The sequence below is a fragment of the Gavialis gangeticus genome, unplaced genomic scaffold (genome assembly GCF_001723915.1).
Source record: "Gavialis gangeticus isolate Ggan-Ray unplaced genomic scaffold, GavGan_comp1, whole genome shotgun sequence".
Lineage (NCBI taxonomy): Eukaryota > Metazoa > Chordata > Crocodylia > Gavialidae > Gavialis > Gavialis gangeticus.
The window spans coordinates 11,805,590-11,818,727 of record NW_017729009.1 but is presented as its reverse complement, the minus strand read 5'-3'; the positions used below and the strand labels follow the sequence as shown (position 1 = coordinate 11,818,727).

Below are 13,138 nucleotides of genomic sequence, written 5' to 3'. Positions count from 1 at the left end.
TTTCCAGCTGCCCCTCCTGCAGGCCATTCGCATTCAAGCCAACTCCCAGAAACCCTTATCCCACTAGCCCCTTAAGTGGGAGCACCCCAATGTGGCTGACCCAGTCTCAGGCCTGTGCGGGGTCTTTGCTCCCCCTCTCCTCCAGAGGCATCTCCTGCCAACACTCCCCACCTTTGCAGCTGCAGGCAGCGCACCTTGCTTCAATGCAGATGGAGCGATGTGCTCTCATCAGCTGCTGTAGCAAGTCCAAGAGTTTTGTTTCATAGGGATAAAGTCTGAAAGGCAGGCTGTTGAATCAAGGACAACCACTGCTGCTTCCGGTTTAAACAATGTGATATTTTTTGGCAAAAAGATGCGAAACTGCTTGGATACAAGAACTCTACTTACAGCAGATATATTCCTAAAAGACTCACCTTTATCAAGAGTAGCAGGCGAGGCTGTCACAGGGCACCGGCCAATCTGAGCCACTCGTCCCTGATCAAATCTTTAATGTGCAAGAATCATTACAACGGAGGAGATGAGGACCAAATAAAACTCGAAGAGGAACAAAACCAAGCTGTATTTTACACACCTGTTTCCCAGGCAAGTGCCAGGTTCCCCCCCACCCCCACCCCCCAACAAAACTTCTAGGACAACACAAAAATATACACATGGAAACAAAAGCTTTCACTATATATCCTACTCCACAACACACACGGTCAAATGCAACAGGAGATGATTTTACCACTCCAATCAGCAAGTACAAAACAGATACAGTCCTTCAAGGTGGAGACGGCTTTTCATTCGAAGGAGGATCACAAGAATTCAAGTGAGCCTCTTCAGGTCAAGTGGCCCTGATCACAAGTCTTAAAAAATTATATGCAAGTCATGAAATAAGACAACTTCAAGGCAACCACAAATGCACAGACCTGTGCTCACTAAGAATCCCTCCAGCTACAAGTAAGATTTTTCCACCCATGCTTGGAGAAGCTATTTCTACAGCGTTTGTAGTGGGAGAAGCAGCTTCAGCTGTCAGAATGCCTAGGCCTTATAATGGCTCTAATTAATGAAGATTCTTCCTTTTTTAACTGGTCTCTTAGACTGTTTTCACCATGTTGTCTTTGTTCTACTGTGGTGTTCAACGGCTTAACCCTAAAAATATTGCATACATTACAGGCATTTTAAAATCAGAGTTGGGGGGGGAAGTGTCTTTTTAAGTAAAAAAGTTCGCTGTTGAATGTCACAAAACATTCAGTCGACTAAAATCTTCCTCCTTACCAGACATGACCAGGGCTCTATCCTGTTGACAGAGGCAGTGCCCATCTACCCTGGTCACACCAACACACAACTGTTCTCAGACGCTCCCGTCACCCCACAATTTCCCCCGTCTACCAGTGATGTTCATCACCATCTCCTTGATGAACTCAGCCGCAGGGAAACACCAGGCAACTGAAGAGGAGGGTGACAAGAAGGGACCCCACGTTAGGGAGGACACCAAAAGGGAGAGCAAGTCGGAAACTGAACAAGCAACACTCACAGCTCCAAATCTGCAGAATGGGTGCAGACAAAAATCGAGTGGCAATGCCAATCACAGCTTGGCATTCCTGCCCCCACCCTGGCAGACTTTTCAGTATAGATGGATCTAGTGTATGCCAGAGCAATGACTGCCTGTAGTGCCATTGCTGGAGTGGGGAAAAACTGACTCTCCTTGGGGTTTTGTTTTTCTGGAAAACCCAAGGTTCCTCTTGTTCCTACCCACTCCCTTTGCTTGTTCTATGTTACTGTGCTGCTATCACAGGTGAGCGTGTTGAAAGCACAGAAAGCAAAGAGGCCAAGCCCTGCCAGGGTGACTGACAGAGCTGAAGGCGGCATGCTCTAGAAGGTATTTTTAATCTTGGCTGCCACAAGCACGAGGATCTCTCCGATCTTCTTCTGCCAGTTCTCGATGTCTTTGGACATTTCACACCACAGCTCTCCGTGGCGGGGCTCAGCATTCTCACAGCGCTTCTTCACCTCCTCCTGCTGCTCCTACAGAGGGAGAGAAACGACAGTTTGGGGCCGCCTTGGTCACTTTGTTCTGTCCTCAAGCAGAGCAAGGAAGGTCAGAGACCTTCCCCCACCATTCTTCCTTCTGCACCAGTGCAGTGTGCTGGGTGTCAGGTGCTTATATAAACCAGTTTTTAAAGGAAACTGGGAAGTGTGTGTTAAAGGATGAGATAAAAGTTCAAGAAGGACAGCACCTACTCTGCCTTGCTGCAGGCCAGCTTAACACCACAGCCCAACAGGAGAGCCAAAAAAAGAGGTTTGGAAGCAGGAGAGCGGCATGATGGTATTACACCATCATGTCAGGAGGAAGTCATCTCCCTGAAGTCATGAAATCATGTCTCATCTCAACTCAATGCCAGGCTGCTCTCTAACCCTCCCAGATCAGACCAAGCAGTTCAGCTGATCTGCTACAAGTAGCAACGCACACTAGATGTTTTGAAGCAAGCACAAGGCAACAGCAACCTTAAAGGAACATTATTTCTAATAAGATGGCTTATATACCTCAGGAGTTTCTCTCACTGATTTTTATGTGCTGCCAACAGTGTTGAATTATTTGCGGTGGAGACCTCTGTGACACAGTGTCCTGGTGGGCTGTGCAGTCCTTCACCGAGGTCACTTGCCACCGAGTTCAGCAAACATACTTGAAGTAGTACTCAACTGTTCTCACGTTATTGCAGAATTTTTATTGTCCTTATTTTATTTTCCCACACTCTGCTAGTTAGTGGGATGAACAAAGAAATTCTAGGGAATGTGTTGAAAGAGAAGCACTTACTGTACATTGCGAATAGCAGCAACTTTTGTTTCTCGTTAACAAGCAATGAGAATGGGCTTTGAAGACACAGCTGTCTGTAGCCAGCAGAGCATGGGCAGAGCTGGCAGTGATGTGCTATTCCCAAGGCCACAGTTTCAACCTAGAGGCAGACACTTACCTCCGTGCCATGCTGAAGCTCAAATTTGTAAAAGAAAGCCCAGGCATCCCCCAGGTCTGAGTCGATCTTCACTGTCCGATGGAACCATTCCCGGGCCTTGGTTATTTTGCGCTCGCTCCAGAACAACCTGTTGTAGGAAGGGAAGAGGGAAAGAGCAGAAAGAGGTGGTCAAAAGCCCTGTGTCTATCTGCAGAAGGGCCTCCCCAGAATAAAGGATGCAGCCTTGCAGATGACTCTCTCTCTGAAGAGGTGGTGGAGGAAGTACAAAGGCAAGTTCCAGACACCCATCATTTCCACAGTTTTAGTGACTACAAGACTAAATTGATGCCCTAGCCAAGGAAATGGGTAGAGGGTAAGAAGGAAAATTAGATCTTCCTAGGACAGATGCATCATCTTCCTACTGCATTTCATTCATTTTGATGCAATGAACCAATTTTGGAACAAAGCAGTATTGGGCCCTTGTCCATTCCCCTCACCCCCACTCGCTCCCAAATTCTTCATAGTTTATATTTAATCTCACAGCTCTCAAACTACATAAGCTCTGTAGATATTTGGAGGTTAAAATCCCCCCCGCCCCTAGGGAAGGTTCATTCACCAAGGCTGAAGCAGCACCCATCAACATGCATATATTTTGGGCCATCAACATGCATATATTCAGGCACGAAAATACTAACATCTGCTGGAACACAGCCCTGCCCTGCCAATGGGGAATGGGCAAGAAGGGGGAGCACAAACTTTTGTGCTTATGCTAACCATCACCACTTCTAAAATTCACTCATGAATTTCAAAACACCTCCCGCCTCCCAAGACCCAACTGGCTGCATCGATACTTTATGGGTTTCATTTCTACACATCAAATACAGTTCACTTAAAATAAGCAAGGTCTTTTGGAACAGGAGGCTGTCTGATTGGCTGTGCTGTTAAGCTGTACAATTTAACGGTGTGATAATATGATTTCTTTTTAAGGTTTACAATACTCCTGATTATTCAGTGTTGGATAAATTGTGATTTAAAGAGCTTGGACACTGATAGCAAAGCAGACCAAACACCTGCAAAGTAACAATTGGCAGCGACTAATCTGCTTTTAAACAAAAGCTCTTCGCAAACTCATTATACCCCTGCACATCAGACTGCCATGCAGCAGAGGCACCGAGGGAGGTAGAAGCCATTCATATGCCATTTGGTTTAATTACTAAATAATCTGAGTTGCATTAGGCATAGGCTCTGATAAGCGTATTACAGTTCTTTCTCCTTTGCTGCTAAAGCCGAACAATGGAGCTGTCACTGTCTGGAAGATCCTGGTGCTGCAGTTGCTGCAGTGGATCCTGTGGCTTGCTTTGGCTTGTAACAGAGTTGTGAAAGAGTTGATCACCCACTTTACATGTTTCCTGCATGAACCTCTTCTGGCATTCACAAAGGGAGGAAATTAAAAAAAGGCACCCAGTTCAAATCCCAACTGCGTTTCAGTCAGTCCTGCAGCGGGTAAAGTCTTTCAAGTATAAAACAGGAGACATATGGTACAGCAGATTCCAGCACTAGCTCTTTACCACCAGAAACCAGCACTTGAAACCTTTTCTACGCAACAAGAGGAAGTTATTTTTAAGTCGATTAGGAACTAGGACATCCTCCTGCTTCACAATAGCATCAATGTGATTTGCTGGTTTTGCTCAGAAACAGCCCTAAACTTAAGCCCCACAGAGTGGCAGAACATGAAGATCAAGGTGGTTCTCACGTTCCCAGAAATTGGGGAGCAGAAGCAAGAGATGAGGAATTAACAAGGCCTGTCACAGCAATCTGGGCACTAGTCAGTATAAACAGTCCTCCCTCCATCCCTTTTGTAGGTCTGAACAAGTTCCCTTGAAAGCCAAGGTAATGACAGCTTGACAAAACGTGCATCAATAAGTTATGGGCCATGGGGCCCTAAGTAACAATGTCTTCAGTGTTCACAACATCTGGCTCAGATCTGTTTTAGCACTGACACACACACACGCTGCTACACCCCCAGGTCTCCCAACTGACATGGGTACTTGGAAGAGACAGAGTGTTCGTGTTCAGCCAACAGGAAGAAGCAAATCTGCACTAATACTCAGAAGGCAGCTGCAGTGAAGGAGCAGCTGTTCCCTGATCTGAGGTACATAAAAATGAGACTGGAGGGGCCTCCTGGGACACCAAGGCCAGTGCCCTGCATTCACAGGTAACCACGTAGGCAAATGATCCATCAGAGGGATGCTACACTGAAGCAAGACTGAGCAGTGCTATCTGCAGTAGTGTCGGGTATATGGCCTTTGCTTGTGCACAAACATCTTTTTATTACCTTAAAAAGCCCATCCCTAGTTACTCACTTAGCCACAGCCAGCAGGACATGGGGGTCATGTTCGCACTTCTTCAGAGCATCCACACTTTTGGTCTTCCGTTGAGGTCTTGCCTCCAGGAAAATTGCTTCTGACCAAAGGATTCCTAAAAATCAAGTGGAAAGATTTTGGCTTTCATTAATTCAGAGATTAAACTCCATGCTGCTGAGAGCACCTACACTGGGGTACTGCTTTCCAAAGAGGGAACCTCATTCCCCCCAGCCCAGCAGAAGGGCTCACTCCCCTCTTTGGGCTGAACTCTTCCTCATTTTACACTCTGCAACACCAGCTGCTGCTCCCCCCACAACACAGGTGCTTCTGCTGCAGGTACTCTAAGCTCCTGCCTTTGGTACTGCTTATGCTTCCTTGCATTGGCCCCAAACCCATGGTTTTCAGCCCAGATCACTGCACCATCCCATTTATGCAGTGAAGAGTCATCCTCAAAAAATCTGTATGGAGCCTGTACATCACACAGTACAGATGACTGCGGCTATCGGGTGGTTACTTTGTCTGCTACCATAACATACCTGCAAATGCCTTCTACCAACGTGAATCCAGCAAGCAAACATTTTTCTATACCAAAGAAGCTGCACACATTGTCAACAGGCTAATACAGTTAATCTGCAAGTGCCAGAAGGGGAAAGCAAGCTACAGGATCCTTGTAGCTGGCCGGAAGGAATAAGCCACTCAGGAATCTTTCACTGCTCTTCCTGCAATTTATTCATTTGCAGAGAGCGCTGCCAACTAATTATTAGAAGCAAGGCAGCAATTACTTGAAGGGTAATGTGTTCCCTACCCACTTGCGGCCACGTCATTGCTAGCAAACTGGCTACAGACAAACTCAGTGACTGATCAGGACCACAGTGTTACCAAATCTCTCAGAGCGCCAGGAGTAAAACTCTTCCAGATGTAAAGTGTAGATTGTTCAGAACCCTTGTAGGGTCTTACACCTATTGTAACCATCAACTCTTCTTTCTTCCACGATCAGGAACTCCTACAAGAAAATCCCCAAGAAAGTGCAACATCAGGAAGCAACTTTAAGAGAGACTCAAGAGGGATACTGATGTCACTGCTGCCAAAGAAGGGACTGGTCATGCTAACTTCAGGGAACTCTACTCCAAGTGCCCACAGAAACATAAGGTTGCCTTCCCAGAGCTTCTCTCATCGCCAAAAGCCAATAAGTAAGCCTGCTCAAAGCAGCATGCAATCTTCTGCTTTACCAATTGCACCTGGCAAACACATTTCAACACAGAGGCCAATTCCATCAGTTTCTTATACGTAGCACCACACACAGACAGCTTGGATTTCACTAGCAATTTTGTATTTATCTGCAGCTATGGTTCCCCAATCTGTCAGCCACCTGAGGGGTCCCCATGGCAAGTCTGCTTGACAAGAGGATAGTCACCTCCATTTCCCACTGCTACTAAAAGAATCAACGCTCCTCAATGAACACAAACCCCGAATCATCTCTTGAAAAGTCAGGACCAGCCAGCTCTACAAGAGCCCAATACTTCAGAAGCAGCCACAGAGAGAAATGAGAGCTTGAACAGGAATGAGGGATAAGGCATCCAAGTCCATGTCCTTGGAGGAGAGGAAGACAGGACTGGTGCTTCCAGGAAACACGTGGAGGATCAGACAACATGAAGAGCAGAGCAGCAACAAGGCACAAAAAAGCCATAAAAAGAAAAGCTTTCAAGATTGTGTGCACAATTGCCACAGCACTGCTATTGAATCAGGAATAGGAAGGGAGGCAGGTCAGGAAAAGCTGTCCAAAAAACACAGCTTGTCCAGGCTACAAAGCTCAGAAGTCCCTAATCCAGCAGGCTGATCTTGCAGATGGAACCAAGGACACCCATGCCCTCAGCCCAGCTGTCCCTGACTGCTGTTACAGTGGGCGAGTCTCTTGCACTGCCCATGTTCCCCATCTGTTAAAATAGGGATAATCTTTCCTCGGCTCTCAGAGGCACTGCAAAGCTAAGCATATATGGGAATGCCCAAATACTAGAATTGAGAGTCTTATAAAGGGGTATAAAATCAAAGAACCGTACTCTCTCAAAGGCAAGCTGGACCTAGAAATCTCTAGCTAGCTCCCTTAGCATGGGAATTCTGCAGCAGCTTTGCATACGTGAAAATGACTATTTCCACAACAGGAATCAGCAATGAAATAGTTAACATTTTAATCATCGCCCAAATTCAGATTTCATACTCCTCTGTTACAATGATTGTTTCAGGCTGGCAAGGATGTACACACTGCATGCGAATCGTGCTTTCAAAGCTCTCTCTACAGCCCATCAGGACTGGGTGCCTTTCTAAAAAGATATACTCTAGTTCAAGCACGAGTTGCCAGGATCAATGAAGCAGTCAGGAGATGAAATTCTATGGCCCATGCTAGCTCGTGTCAGATGGAATAGCCCCTTCTACCCTTAAACTATTAACCAAATAGAGTTGGAAGAGAGTATGTTGTTTAAATGAAAACAGATCCTGCAGCACATTTCCATAGAAACAGAAAGAGTCTGCAGCAAGTTGTGTCAGCAAAGGCACACACAGGCCATTCATAAAATAAATTAGCAGAGTGTGGTTTGCAATACACGACTAACTCTATTGTCCAATAGTGCACTATATTGAGGAGCTTGCGGCAAGTCTCTCAAGGCACTACAACCTGGATTTTCAGAAGACATCTAGACACTCAACTCCCAAAGGTTTCAATTGGACTTGGGTGCTTAAGCAATTTTAAACCTCTGACAAGCCAAGAGGATGATTTTTAATTACCTTGCATTTCTGCGATGACAGCTTTTCTCCAAGGATTTTAACACGTTTTAACAATTAAGCCTCCCAGTGTTCCTATGACACAGGCAAGTCTCAAGCCAGTTTTTATAAAACAGGCCAAAGGAGAAAGTTAATCACCAGTTCAGACTGGTTTAAGGTTGGACTTAACCAAACTTGCTGTTAAAAACTAAATTATGTGTCGTCCCCCCGCTGAAGCTTTTTGGGGCATAACTAGCCGATCTGCTCCAAAGTCTGCTATGAATACAAAACTTTTAAAGCCCTCAATCAGTTCAGAGGCATAAAGCCTAGAACTGAGAGGCAACTGCTACAGTATTTTTTTCCAAAGAAACAAAACTACTAAAACAAATCCATATGAAGGATGCGGACCCAATTAGCAGACCCTGGCAACAGGGAGACAGGATCTGATACGAGAAAATCTTATAAATGCACAGCTGATCATGACACACAGAAATCCAACAATCCTTCCACTAAATCATGCCCCACTGAATTGTTCCAGACCACAAATTGTCTTTGTTAGCTCAGAAAGCCTCCTACAATCTGCTTTGTCTCTTCTCAGACAAAAGCCACCCACATCAATATGCAGTCTCAAGAAACCAAAAACCATGGACAGGGACACATGTCTGACAATACAATCCAAAGAACACCAAGGGGAAAAAGGATCCAACGACCAATCCAGGCCCTTCTTGACAGTGGAGAGTGAAAGGCACCTAAAACTGAAGACTTTTTTGCATGACTACCACCACCTCCCTAGAGCACATCAGAATCCAGCCAGGTCATGAGACAACACAGCTAGCAGAAACAGAGACAGATGAAATGCTCTCTTGCCATCAAGACAGTTTGCCCTACATCCTGTTTCTATTTACACATGGAGTTTTGTGCAAGCTCTTGTTCCGTGCCTGCTTCTCTCCTGGAGCCTGGGGAAGTGTACTGTGATACCTGAAAGCTGGCCTATTCTCTATCCTACCCATGCAGTTGGTCCAAAAGAGATAATCACCCGTGACAATTTTTGCAGTCAAGCAATTACAGCTGCATTTCAGAAAAGCTCCTTCTTACCTGAGTTGGGACATTCTTGTAGAGCCTTGGCCATCAGCGTATTGGCAATGTTCTTCAGTCCAGCCCTGTATTCCAATCGCACAGACTCTAACCTGATGTGGAAAAGACCCAGGGTGAACACCCAAGATGTGACCTCAATTCAGCATTTCACAAAGCAGATGCTCACTTGCAGGACATGGAACCTAAGACATCTGCCATGACTCATACCTAGCTCATTCAGCTAAACGCATGCAGTAGGAAACCATGGCTATTTAGCAAAGAACAGCAAAGTAAATAGCTGCCACAATTTTCTCATTCTGGCATTAAAAAAAATAATTATAAATGTCTTTAACAATCATCTTGGATAAAAGCATTTGAAGAGGGGACTAGCCAAACATGGAAATGGAAAATGAGGTTTTCAAAAATTCTTTCAGACTACCCCAGAGCTGCCATTTAAAGAAAATAGCTGACAATTACCTGTATACCCAAAGCAAGTAACACAAAGGCAGTTATATACTAGTTGGACCCTTCAGAGGGCTGAAGATGCTCAAACAGAAGCAAGCATAAAGCCATCTTAGAATTTCCTTCTCACTAGGTATAGAGACTCCATACTCGGAGGGCTGGAAGGGTGTCAAGTGATTAGCATAGCTATGGCACTACCTATACAGCTCGTGGAAACTCCACTCAGCTCCACTCCACTCACCAAAGGTCTGGATTTTTCGGATTCTTTAAGCGGGACTTCTCCAAGATGGCTCTTGCTCTGGTCAGTTGCCCAACTTTCTCCTCCAGCCTTGACAGCAAGAGCCACAGGGGGATGGAATGGGGACATTTCTTCAACTGTTAAGAGAAACGTGCAGGATGGTTGGGGAAGAAGTAGATAAGGAGTCTGCTGTTTTACCTGCTTTTTGCACCGAGGCTGAAATAATATGATAACCTCCCCAGAGGGCAATTCCCTCATGCATCCCTTTTCTCTGCAAGACATGTAGAGAACGTGAGACAGGAGGTTGGTTACGTCATTTGATGTTTCTCACATTCTACCTGGCTAATTCTCAGATAGCAGCGAACTAGAGAAAACTAGCCTGTGCTTAAGTTCAAGAGAAATTAAAGAGGCCATTTCAGTGTTGTGAACTACACCTTGGTTCGTAAGTACATTTACAATTTGTGCTGTCTGTCTGGAGATGGAAAACCTTTGGACTGTGCATTGAGACAGACCAAGTCATTCCCCCAAACCAGATGTGTAAAACAAATCTCAATCATCTTACCCCTTGATTATAGGCTTCTCGAGCCTTTTCGGTTAGTTCCTTTTGCTCCTCTACCTGTCCTTTCATCATCCACAGTTTGGGGAAGTCTTCATAGTGCTTCAGGGCTTCCTCGCAGAGTTCCTGGGCAGCGGCAATGTTCCCCAGCACCCATTCTAATTTCACAGATTTCATGAAGACCTAAGGACAAACCAGAAGATGCTTTATTTTACCAGCTACTGATGGGCTACAGTATCTGTTAATAGAATGGATCTTTTGTCCTGTCAACAGACAAACAGCCACTGCATGCCTAGATGACAAATAGTCTGAAGATATGAAAATTAAAGCTAAAAGAAGTGGCAGCTGGAAAATGCTAGAGATCAACTGTTGAAGGAGTTGGAACAAAATGATCAAACATAACCTTTGGACCCCAGCTGCAAGTAAGAGGATGGACCACAGTATTCAGAAGTGCCCGACACAAACATTTAGGCAGCTGCATATGCTGTGAATATGGGTTTGCTTGTTCTCTTTCCCACAACATCCACCTCTTTTCTTTTTCAAGGTACTCATACTTTAAGACCTCCTTCCCCTTCCTCTACACAAGATTCTGGATTGCTGCTACCATCCCTCTAGCTGAGAACAGGAAGGTCTCTCTCTTTTTTGTGGTCAAAAAAGCCAAAAGAGCCATTACTGTGCAAAGGCAGGTCAAGGCTGGGAGGGACTTAGATGAAACAAAATGCAGGTTGCTTAGACACTTGTTTCCTCCTTTTAGCCTAAGTAACGCAGACATAAAAGTTTCAGAAGCTCAACTGCCAGGGGAAAAGAGAGAAAGTGACCAATGTAAAAACAAAAAACAAAATTTGATGTTTTTCTAGTGTGAAGTTTTGACTCGTTTCCACCCAGGAGATAAGATGAGAAACATACACAGACCTGGAATTTTACATGACAAACTACAGTTGTTTTGCCATTTGGAGTTATATGCATTAGTGAGCCTCCTGTGACAGGATTCTCTTTTTTTTGGTAAAGAAAAGCCAAGCTTTAAACCGGAATGTTACACACTGGGAATTTCCCAACTTTTTCCACTGCATAAAAATCTAAGCTTGTATTTGATCTTAGGTTTTTTCCCATAATACATTTGCTTCATGTCACAATGAGCTGAAGAAGCACTTCAACAGTCAGCCACATGCCTGTGAAAGGCAATGGCAGGATGCCATCTGGTAAATCTCTGAGGCTGCAAAAGCAAAGGAACTCCCTCTTCCGTCCTTCCTCCCCCATGCCAAGAGAGGTCTTGGTCTCTCCGCCCTTTGCACATCTCACCCTTGCAGTGGGGGCACTGCTACGGGCTTTCGCCAGCAGCCTTCTTGCTCTTTCGTATTCATTGTTTTCGGACTCCAGCTTCACGGCAGCCAGCCAGATCTCTTCGCTGTTGGGGTTGGCCTGCGAGAACACGAAATGAAAGACAAAAATACGTACAAAAACAGCAGCAGATTTAAGCCTTCACATGGATCAGACAAAACAGATATCGGGGCATCAATCTACACCAAGATTCTTTCAAATTCAAGCCCTTCCCAATCATCTATGTCTTTGAGTTTACACAAAGTTCCCCAATGGACTCACAACCTAAGGATCTACGCTAGCTTGAGAATCCGGGACAAAACAAAATCTTCTAGTATAAAGGCCTGTACATGCAACTGCAGTGCAAATAACTTCAGGGCATCAGTGATGAGAAGACTTCAAGGTTTTATAAGAACCGGTTCAAAGCCTAATTTTGGAAATAATGAATCATTCACCTTTACTTAGAGCAACTACAGCCATCCAACTATACTACAGTTCTGCTAGTGGGGCACTGCTCTCCAGGATACCAGAAATTCCCATTTCTCCAGAACTGTGATGTTTGCCTCGATCTTCTGGGTCTGAAGGATCATTTGTAACAGGAAGACTGTACTGGTCCAGATGACAAATGCTCTCAAAATTACCCATGAGAATGAGGTGGGCATGTTCCCAGTTGTGGGACCAAAACCACTGAGTTCCAAGAGAGAAAGTTAAGTCATCCCCAAGACCTTGTTTGCAACAAAGCGACTGCAGGTCATGTTATCCTAGAGTTGCCCAGCACCCAACACACAAGGGTCTTTGTGCCTGACCTGACTTCTTGGTTCTATGGGAACACAAATAATAATAATAATGAATTCTGAAAGGGTACAAGGTCACAGGGCTGCTACCAGTCTCTCTCTATTTGAAACCAGCAGGTTGTGAAAGATAACCAGGAAAAGCAGAACACAGGAAGGTAAGTTCTGCTATTTTCAAAGGCTGACTGCTGCTGCTAGCTCAGAACTGCCCCCAAAAGGGCTTCCTCGCTTAGCCCCATCTTGCCCACGCTAATGCTCACACCATATCCACAACTCTAACAGACAAGTGATACACAAACCTGGAAAGCCAGGGCCAGAATGCTTCTGGCTGCAGGCACGTCTCCAGCCAGCCACTTGGATTTAGCTCCCATGAGCCACAGCACTTCTGCTTTGGGACAGTGAGCCACAGCTCTCTGCAAAAGTGCCTCCAGGGATTCCCTGAAACAAGAAAGTGCTGGATACAATCAATAACCTGAAGATACAGATATTAACATGAGCTTCCTCAAACTACCTCCACCATCCCTTGATGTTATAAATAGTTATCATTATAAAAGTCCAAGGCTATAAAACATTGATAAGTCACTTCACCAGAAGGAGGGAGTGGGTGCTCTTTTCATGAGGGTTCAAAAAAAAAAAAAAAATCAGCATCA

The 13,138-nt window shown here is 45.1% G+C and overlaps 1 protein-coding gene across 1 annotated transcript in view; it reads right to left on the bottom strand.

Annotated features, from left to right (window-relative positions):
* Positions 1 to 319: 319 nt before the first annotated feature.
* Positions 320 to 13,138, bottom strand: part of PRPF6 (pre-mRNA processing factor 6) — a 30,651-nt gene continuing 17,832 nt past the window's right edge. The window contains exons 14-21 of the mRNA XM_019510080.1: positions 12,788 to 12,926; positions 11,680 to 11,799; positions 10,387 to 10,563; positions 9,828 to 9,961; positions 9,146 to 9,237; positions 5,297 to 5,411; positions 2,955 to 3,081; positions 320 to 2,007 (exon numbers count right to left, since the gene is read on the bottom strand). Of these exons, the coding sequence (XP_019365625.1) occupies positions 1,855 to 2,007; positions 2,955 to 3,081; positions 5,297 to 5,411; positions 9,146 to 9,237; positions 9,828 to 9,961; positions 10,387 to 10,563; positions 11,680 to 11,799; positions 12,788 to 12,926 (1,057 nt within the window). The 3' untranslated portion in view covers positions 320 to 1,854. The remainder of the gene's footprint in view (positions 2,008 to 2,954; positions 3,082 to 5,296; positions 5,412 to 9,145; positions 9,238 to 9,827; positions 9,962 to 10,386; positions 10,564 to 11,679; positions 11,800 to 12,787; positions 12,927 to 13,138) is intronic.